This window comes from Capra hircus, chromosome 14, assembly GCF_001704415.2.
Source record: "Capra hircus breed San Clemente chromosome 14, ASM170441v1, whole genome shotgun sequence".
Lineage (NCBI taxonomy): Eukaryota > Metazoa > Chordata > Mammalia > Artiodactyla > Bovidae > Capra > Capra hircus.
In genome coordinates this window covers 91,004,638-91,014,966 of record NC_030821.1, presented here as the reverse complement: position 1 = coordinate 91,014,966, position 10,329 = coordinate 91,004,638, and the positions used below count along the sequence as shown (strand labels likewise).

General features: G+C 39.4%; 1 protein-coding gene across 1 annotated transcript in view; it reads left to right on the top strand.

The window, feature by feature from the left end:
* Positions 644–10,329, top strand: part of COL9A1 (collagen type IX alpha 1 chain) — an 88,517-nt gene continuing 78,831 nt past the window's right edge. Inside the window, 5 exon segments of the mRNA XM_018058815.1 lie at positions 644–657; positions 1,154–1,227; positions 2,382–2,459; positions 2,593–2,725; positions 8,790–9,186. Of these exon segments, the coding sequence (XP_017914304.1) occupies positions 644–657; positions 1,154–1,227; positions 2,382–2,459; positions 2,593–2,725; positions 8,790–9,186 (696 nt within the window).

The following is a 10,329-nucleotide window of genomic DNA, read 5'->3' as shown; positions in this document are numbered from 1 at the left end:
GGCTCTCCTGAACCAGGTGCAAGACTCTGCTTGCTATCCAGTTTAATTCTCTAAACAACTGTTTGGGGGTAACTATTTTCAACTTGTTTTGCAGTTAAGGCCACAAAGCGACAGACGTATTAACTAATTTGCTGGAGGACATACAACTGAAGAGTGTCAGAACAAATGGAGATTCAGAACAAGGTTGACTGGGCACTGGGGCCCCTGTGAACCCCCACATCCCTACTTTCCTCTAAAAGCTTCCACTGTATTCCTATAGCAGCTCTCAAAGTTTCCACTGTGTCCTTATAGCAGCTTGCCTGTGAACTTCTCCACATCCTGAGTTTTTTATCTTTTCGGCAAATGTTCCCTTGCTAGTCCCTCCTTCAGCAGAACCTCATTAGCTTTGGGGGCACACCCCTGACTAGGCCTGGCCTTACTGGGCAGCATCTCCCCACCCCTTCCCTCTGCTCTGCCTTAAAGTAGCCCTGGATGCCTCTGGCCCACTTCCTTTGCTGTTAGCCCTCACAAGGGCAGGAGGGACCAAAGCCGGCCCAGAACTCAGCCCTGGGGTGGCACTGAAGGGGTCTTGGGGGAGTATCGACTCCCCTATAGTCCCACCTTCACTGGGACTGTTGGCAACAAAGGAAAGCCAGCTGGGAAAATGAAGAGCTTATGGTAAGACTTTGAGATGGAAAGCAGTGGTGGGGAGACTGGACTGGGGGTGCTCAGAGCCAGGGGTCTGTGTTTTTACAGTAGAGGTAGGAGGGGAGGAGAGAAGGGGGAGAGGGGAGAGGAGGGAGACAGAGAGATAGACGAGAGAGCAAGAAAAGAGCAAAAATGAGAGCGCGAAGAGGGACAGCCGCCAAAATGGAGAGGCAGAGAAAGAAGATGAAAGAAAGCAGAGACAGAGATAGAGGTGTAGAAACAGCAAGACAGGCAGGTATGGAGAAAGCGAGACACGGAAAACCAGTCATCTCGCGATCATTTTAGGAGTTGGGAAATTGAGAATTCATTAACTCTCTCAATTGAATTTAATAAAGAAAATGGAAAAAAGTAAACGACACTGAGGGCCAGTCACCTGCATTCATCAGGTGTGCCACTTTTAAAATAGTGCCATGGTCCCCACCTGGAAGGACTCCTGTTTGAGACATTTTTCTTCTCTCCTCTTTAGGAAAGTTCCAGTTCTCTTCTTTGTATGCAGTTTCCTGGGGACATGGGCATCAGTGACTGTCAAGCGTCGCCCAAGTAAGAGGTCCCAGTTTCTCGATTTCAAAATACTACTTGTTCCCTGAAAGGACTGGGCAGGCCTGTGGCTGAGTGAGGCAGCCAGGGTCCTCCACACCCTCCTTCAACCCTGTTTGGCTGTGGGTGTATTTTATGGCCATGTTCAGTGCTGCCTATGGAGAAGTCCTGGCTGTGACCACAGCTGGGCAGGAAACCTAACCTGTGTCTAGCCCAGCAGCTACCTGGTTCAGATGGTGGTTGGTAATGTTAGATGGATGAATGGGTGGATGGATGAATAGATAGAAGCCAATAGTCTGAAGTCAGATGAGGTAGAAAGAGTGCGTTTGATGTAGTGAAATTGCAGGCCAAAGCTATGTAACTGGAAAACGCTTTTTCTGAAATCTAGGAAGTGTCTGTCACCAGGTGAGTCCCAGAAGGGCACTGGGTTTGGACAGTTACAAGAAGCCTTTTGTGTTGTTGAAAAAAGTGGCCCTCCCTACAATCTTTTACTTACTAAGAAGCACCAAATTTCATTATAGGATTTTTCATCCCTCTTGTGATTGAGGGTTTAATTCGCATGATTTCTTTTCTTCTCCTCACTACTCTTCCCCATTCTAAGATGCTGGTAGTATTCTAGTTGGAACAGTTATTTGATCTCTTAGAAGAAATTTGTGAAATCAAGTGCATTCTCTCTATTTATCTAGGCTTAGGGAATCCTAAGAAATCCTCAGCTCCTTCCTCTACTTGACAAAGATTCTTAAGAACTGCACTCTTCAGAAGTACCATTGAATTGGCTCTGGATTCTCTCAGGATTTCTAAAATTTATGGTGCTTAAAGCAATATATTCTAGCCCAAACCAAATAAGCTCTGACACTGTGCCATTCAGAACATCATGAAGATGTGGTTCCAAAAAGAACAAATTCCAAACTTCCCCAAAGGGAACACTTTCCCAACACACGTTATTAAAGCAACTTTGTGTCTTCAACCCAGGATGGGTTGAATATGAATAAATTATAATCGTAGAGTTGTAGAGTTAAAGCCAAATATACTACTAGTAATGAAGCTGTTTAGTATAACATTGCACTTTAAATAGTTGCTCAGCTCTTATTATTATTGGTATAGTCCTACGATCTGTGTAGGGGTTGAGGTAAGATGACATGCTATCTCTTTTGCAGGGTTCCCTGTTAATTCAAATTCCAATGGTGAAAATGAACTCTGTCCAAAGGTCAGGATTGGACAAGATGATTTACCAGGTGAGTAGCAGTGTATCATATTGGCAATATATGCTTTCTATAAATCTACCTGATACCTCTTTTATTTGGAAAGGCTCTGGAGAGGAATGAAACCAGTCTCATTTTACTTTTATCTTGTGTTCCCTTTCTGTAGGATTTGACTTGATTTCTCAGTTCCAGATAGATAAAGCAGCATCCAGAAGAGCTATCCAGAGGGTAGTTGGATCAACTGCCTTACAGGTGGCTTACAAGCTGGGAAATAATGTAGACTTCAGGATTCCAACCAGGTAATATTAAAAAAAAAACTTGATTTAGTTATTTGCTTCAAACACAGTTTAAAAAATGGAAATCTATCCAATGTTAGAGAGTCTTTCCCAGCTCAATAATTCTTGGATCATGATTTTATTTAAAGATGAAGGAATTTATTTACCTACCTATCTTTAGTGCCCAAATATGTGAATGCTTTTCATGTTTTCAGTGTGTAATTTACTTTCCATTCCAGGAAAAAAAAAATCACTGAGACTATTATACATTGATTCAGGACATGTTCTTATTACTTTGCTCTCTGTTTTTCTATAATTTGTCTGGGTTTTGCCTGAAAGGACCCTCTGTGAAAAGTTCCAGGGGTTAAGCATAAATTTAACTAGAAACCACCCAGTGGTTAGAAGGCTCACAATGGCGCTGTTCAAGTATCCCGGTGCTGAAATAGATCCACACATCCAATGCTTGGCTCCTGGCAGGACCCAGACAAAACTAAAACTAGAATAATGATAAGAGAAACAACGGAAGCAATAATACTTAAAAAAATTCTGTATCTCCTTCTCTGGATTTAAGCTTTTTCTTCTTTAAATAATTTATAACTGAGATGTTTTAATGCATGTGTAAGTATTGAGTCATGACATTGTTATGAATGAGCTTCAGGGCTTTAGCTTTATATCACCTAAATACCTTAAATGTGGTGTTGATGCTGATGGAATGTTTTAGGTAAAAAATATGGTTAAGATTTCTTTAGTATATGAACAAGAAAATTAAGACATTGATAGAAATTAAGATGTAAAGGTAAATAATGACTAATTAGAACAGCGAAAGAATATCATAGAATTGCTAAGTGTTTATAATAATGAAAATTTTGGTAAAATTAGAATATTCTGATATAGTTCCAGATTGCATATAGAAATTCATGTCTTGAACATATTATATTTTATGAAACAATAATAGTACACTGTATAAGCTCTTTTTCTAGATTTACCAATCAACATCAAATTGCATCCTTATTACATTTTTGTGGTGGGGACATTTTTATCCGTATTTCATGGAGGAGCAAACTGAGGCCAGAAAGTTTAAGTTGCTTGCATAACATCACAGGGTGAGGAGGTGCTGAGAGGATTGAAATCCAGGCAGAATTGATTCAGGGGCTGTGCCTTTAACCACTACCCCATAGTGACCCTGGAAACCAGTTGTGTTTGGAAAGATCAACATTTGGATTTTTCATATATTTTCTTTTCATGTACCGAAGAGATGGATGTATTCTTAAGTAAGCTTTAGAATACTCTGATTTTTATTTCTTTAATAAAATAACTGAACAGGACACCAGACCCTAATGCTGACCTTTCTTCTCTAAATTCAAGGTACTGTCTGGACTGTCATTAACTCTAAGTTCAGAGGTGAAGCTCGTGCAGCCTTCCTTCTTCCTGCTTGTCTTGTTTTTCTTTAAGCACCTAAGGTGGTCACGAAATATTTTTCATAGGCTACAACTAATGTCCCATATTCTCTATCTTTCTGACTCGCTGTCCCCACAAAGACTAAAGGCTCTTGTTTTACTTATTAAGATATGAGGGAAGAAGGAGGAAGGAAGTAGAAGAAGAGAGTAGGAGAAAGAAAAAAAGGGAAGGAAGAGAACCAGGGCTGAGATGGATGGAGCCCTTTGGGCAAGTTGCTTAAACTGTCTTTGACCCAGTTCCCTCAGGTTAGAATTAGGAATAATAGTAACAATGCCACTGGTTGCCATGAAGAGTAAATGTTGCTAAACTGAGAGGGCTCCAGGAGAGCCCGGTGCACAGGGGCATTGGTGAAGTGTTTACTGTAATAGTGGAGAGCTCCAGAGGGCAGAGGTGCTGATGGGGCCTTTTCACCTTAGTGGACTCCTTCTTTTTGAGTTGCCCTGCATCAATCAGCCAAAGTCGCTCAGTCATATGCGACTCTTTGCAACCCCGTGGACTGTAGCCTACCAGGCTCCTCTGTCCATGGGATTTTCCAGGCAATAGTACTGGAGTGGGTTGCCATTTCCTACTCCAGGGAATCTTCCCAACCCAGGGATCAAACCTAGGTCTCCCGAATTGTAGGCAGATGCTTTACCATCTGAGCCACTGGGGAAGTCCAAGCAGTCCTGCTTAAAAAAGGCAGAAACTGGAATTGTTCTCAAATCATGCATGCAGGAGACCATTCTGACTTGGATTTCTCTGCTGGAGAATGTAGGCCGATTTTCGTGGGAGGAAGACTATAGCACACGGAGCTAACATGATAGAATAATAATTTGTGGTTATCTTTTCAATTTTTAAAAAATATTCAGAACCACATAATTTTGATGCTTTTAATTCTTTATTTTAGGCATAAGAGTTTTACATTCTCGTCTCATGCTTCAGACATGTTGTGTTTGTTTGCAGCAACAAATACAATTTTTAGCTTTTCATGGGTTAAGGTCATAAACAAATGTTCCATGGTCCAAGGACTTATTTTTTATTCAAACTGTATGATTCTCCTTTTAAGATATTCTGTGCAGATTGTAACATAATGAAATTAATCATTTATAGATTCAGCCTCTTTTAAATTATGTATGCTGTCAAGTTTACTTACTGATGTGCATAGCATATTTTCAAGAACAGAATCTTAGGGATCCGAAAAAGACAATGGGACTAACTGTTCTATGAATTAGACTTGTGAGGACTCTTAAATGGTCTTAGGTATATACAAGTACATGTACATATATAACCAATTTGAACACTAAAAGGAATTTTCTCTTCTTATACGTTTCTCCTCTTACCTTTTAATGCATTAACTTAGCCTGAAAGATTAATAACATGACAATCTTGATTATATTTGTATACACACATACTATTTTCACATATATCGAGAGAGAGAGAGAGTTGGATACACTTGACTTAATATGTCCATAAATGAATTGTTTTCTAGTGACCCCAACCATCTCCCATTAAAAAAAAAAAGTATCCTTACATGACCAAGTCAGAAGTAAATGAAGACATTTTATCATACCCTACCTTCAACATAACCTCTTTGCTTATTTAGCAGGAAAAATCTGATGAAGCACAAATTGGGAGAGATCCCTCAGTTAACCTCCTAATGTCTTTGTGAAGGAGTCATGTGAAGATGTTACTGTGACTTCTAGAATCAAAACAAATAGAGTTGTTTTCTTTGATGAAATTCTACAGCCTTCCCCAGTACATCTTTAAACAAATAATAGGTAACACGTAGTTTTTTAAAAGCCTAGGAAGTTAATGGTTTAAGTAAGAAGAGACAAAGCATGAGGGTTTATCCTTTTTCTTGGAAAACCTCACACCTCAACAACAACTATTTTTAACTACCTGCCCCAATTCTTTAAGTATCCAGTTAAATTCACATCAATTATTTAAAAGAATACTCAAAAGACTATATCTGTAATTTAAATTGCAAAATTGCCAAATTTCACTATTGAATAAAACTTTTAAAATGTATCTCCTAGTTCTCAATTAACTTAGTTCGCTAAATGAGATGTATAATGTTCTGTAAGATTTTATAATTACACAGTAGGCAGTATCTTAAACTATCATTAGTGAACCTCTTATTTTAGAGGGCTCTCTGGAATAGGTATAGTCTGAAAAATCTTAAGTCAAAGGAAATAACATATTAAAAAATATTGAAATATGTATGTTAGACATCCCCATCTGGGGAAAACAGGATAGTAAATAGTTGCTGTATATGGTTTTTTTTTCTTTATCTCCAAAGTGAATCTTTTTGAATGTGCATGTTTAAACCTCCCATGCACATGACAGATATAAAATATATGTAGAGAATTGAAAGCCTTTCAAAGAGAATAATAAGCATCATCAGTAACCAGTTAAAAACAAAAGCTACAAAGGAAATCCACCCAGTCTTATGAATGAAAGCCAGTCATGTTAGGAAACAATGGCTAAGAGAAGTACTTGGATCCTGCTGCTGCTGCTAAGTCGTTTCAGTTGTGTTTGACTCTGTGCGACCCCATAGATGGCAGCCCACCAGGCTCCCCCGTCCCTGGGATTCTCCAGGCAAGAACACTGGAGTGGGTTCCCATTTCCTTCTCCAATGCGTGAAAGTGAAAAGTGAAAGTGAAGTTGCTCAGTCGTGTCTGCTTTTAGTGACACTATGGACTGCAGCCTAAAGACTGCTCGAAAGAACAGTTTCCAATTTTTGTTAGTTTTGTAAAACTAACAAAACAATGACATTTGTTGACCTAGTTGACCCATTTTATTGAAGATTTGCAAAAATGTTTGAAGTGAAAAAAGTTATATGTTTGCTTATGCTATAATAAAGACGATAACATTTTATAGCTAAAGACAGAAAATCATAGCGAGTTGAATATTTTCACTTATAGCTAAACATTCTTGGAACTGAGGTATTTTTTGGTTTAGGAATTTCTGACCCCAACAATATATCTTAATGTAACTGGCATTGCACATATGTCAACACATTTATACGTGTTGGGGCTTTGCAGGTAGGTGGCTCAATCAGAAAACAATCTGCCTGACATGCAGGAGACCTGAGTTTGATCCCTGGGTTGGAAGGGTTCCCCCAGAGAAGGAACTGGCAACCCACTCCAGTATTCTTGCCCGGAAAATCCCATGGACAAAAGAGCCTGGCAGGCTACCGTCCATGGGGTCGCAAGAGTCAGACATGATTTAGCGACTAAATGACCACCACCATATTAGTTTGTAATAAATAGATCACTATCCATTTAGATATTTCTTCTTATCTTTTCTTCTTTATACAGAAGAGGGCTATAAACTGGAGTATGGTCTGAAGGAAGGTTATCTGAGGCTTAGGGTCCTGGTCCATAACTGTTTTAAGCAATGTCAAACAAAATTAATCGGCATCTAGTTTTCCTAAACTTCCCTGGTGGCTCAGATGATAAGGCGTCTGCCTACAATGCAGGAGACCAGGGTTTAGTCCCTGGGTCAGGAAGATCCTCTGGAGAAGGAAATGACAACCCACTCCAATACTCTTGCCTGGAAAATCCCATGGAAGGAGGAGCATGGTAGGCTAAAGTCCACGGGGTTGCAAAGAGTCAGACACAACTGAGCGAGTTCACTTTTCCTAAGATTTATCCTTCGCTTAATAATTTTTCTATGCTTATGAGGAGCAAAGTAGAATGATACAACCTTGAAGATAGAGATGTGAAGGTGATATTTACATTTACTAGGTCCTGATTTTTAAAAGTGTGGTCTTCAGCCTTGAGCTGCTTGGTTTCAAGAGAAGACCACCCAAGTAGTTGATGGTGCTCCAGACGGCTGCCTCCAAAGATGAGGAGGACGCAGGAGGGACACTAACGTCTTACTGCTGCCACTTATAGCAGTAAATTAGGAAGGCACCACCGTTTTAACTGGCAGATTGGGGAACAACTGGGTTGCAATAGAGAAGTAAGAACTGGTCACCTTTCCCCTGTCGCACATCCACTGAGAAGCAACCAGCTGTCATTTTAACTTCATACTTTGAAGTTCCTGGAAAAGACAAACATGCTCAGTGTGAAGGGACTGATCTTACTGGTCTGCAAGTGACTGGTCCTCAAAATGCTTATGTGAGTCTAGGTTATATTTGAGGAGGAAAAGATCCAAACAGTAATGAAAATAACGATTAATCTTAACATGTTGCATCAAAATAAAAGTTTAAGAACCTGCTTTAATTAAACATGTAAATTGGTAGAGCTGATTTGGATTTCAAATGTTCTCTTCTGTCATTTGTGGAAGAATGTCGCCAAGAAGTTTGCAAGAATGTGTTTTTTGGCAGAATGTGTTTTTGAGGTGGGATTGCTGAACAGTAGCTCTTTAGGGAGCATAAATAGTAACATTGTTGAAATTATGTGGCATTTGGGGACCTTACTTAGCTATGAGGGAGTTTTGTATTTAATGTGTATTTTAAGATGGAACTTTAATGCGCATGAATGGACTTCAGTAAAGGTCTTTATGAAAGAACAACCAGCACATGGGTTTCACACTGTGGTGTTTCCGTAGGTCTAGAATCTAAAATAGCATAACTAGGAAATATGGTAATATACCTGAGTACAAAAAACAAGAGTTATATTTACTGTCTTAAAATTTTACTCAGGCATTTATATCCCAGTGGGCTGCCTGAAGAATACTCCTTTCTAACCACTTTTCGGATGACTGGAAGCACACTTGAAAAGCACTGGAGCATTTGGCAGATTCAGGATTCCTCAGGGAAGGAGCAAGTTGGCGTGAAGATTAATGGCCAAACAAAATCTGTTTCATTTTCATACAAGGGGCTGGATGGAAGTCTCCAAACTGCAGCCTTTTCGAATTTGCCCTCCTTGTTCGATTCCCAGTGGCATAAGATCATGATTGGTGTGGAAAGGAGGAGTGCGACTCTTTTCGTTGACTGCAACATGATTGAGTCCTTACCTATAAAGCCAAGAGGTCAAATCGATGTCGATGGCTTTGCTGTGCTGGGAAAACTTGTGGATAATCCTCAAGTTTCTGTTCCGGTAAGTATACAGTCACACACTAAGGGAGCTTAAAACGAATCCAGAATGGTGAAAATTAAGACCTCAGCATCTTTAAAAATCACCTGAATATCTTAAACAATGGGCAGTTATTCATTTTTAAAAATATTTTTCAATCAGTTTTTCAAGATGTCTTTAATGCCTCTTTTGAGCGTAGTATGGAATGGGGGAAGCAGAGCCAGTTGAGTAGACAGCTCCTGGTCTCGAGTAGCTGAAACTCTACTTGGAAGATGCTACATGACCAGCTGGAGCACCCAGAATCCTTTGAGGCAACCTGCAAAAACCCACACTGGTGTCATACATATTATGTATAAATAACCAATGGCCATATTCAAAGTAAGGTTAAGATGAATGGTAGATTTAGTTAATCAGGAATCCCATTCTTCTCAGAAGCAATGGAGCTTGACATGGAAGGATTTGAATTGGTAAAAAAAAAGAGGAGAAAGTGCATTCTAGCTGAGAGCAAAAGAATGAAAGAAAACAGAGATAGAGAGGAAATAAACCATGTTCAAAGATTGGTAGCTTGGATGGTTTGGAAGAAGTGTACATGTAAAACTGTGAGTATGTGTGTGAGGGGGGCATAGAGAGGGTCAGAGGTAGTAATTGCAGCATGTGAGACGTGAGGTTAGGAAGTCATATGGTATCTGACCCAGGAGATGTAGAAATGATATAGATGGCACAATATTTCTTTATTTAGAAGCGGTCAAGTCTTGCTTGACATATTATGAAAGTAAAGGATTTTAGAGCTCTGTTTGTGATTTTGCCATAGAGACATATGGACATAAGGATAAGGAATTACATAAGGACACATAAACTTGTGCCAACTAGTACCATATAGTTCTATCATTTTGAATTGTTAAACTTGCACTGAGTTATCCTTTAAAAGGATATTATATAATATTACAGAAAATTAAAAACTAAATCTTACAGGGCAAGTGATCTTTTGGAAAAAACTCAAGAATTTAGAGCTCAATAAATAAATGCTTGATCCTCTATACTCTCTGCTCTCTCTCTGGTACAGAGCTGTTAAATTCTAGTCACAGAACTCATACCATGGAGTGTAGCAGGGGTGACACAATGATTTTGAATGGTTCCTGCACGCTTCTCCAAAGAAAGAAAGGTTAG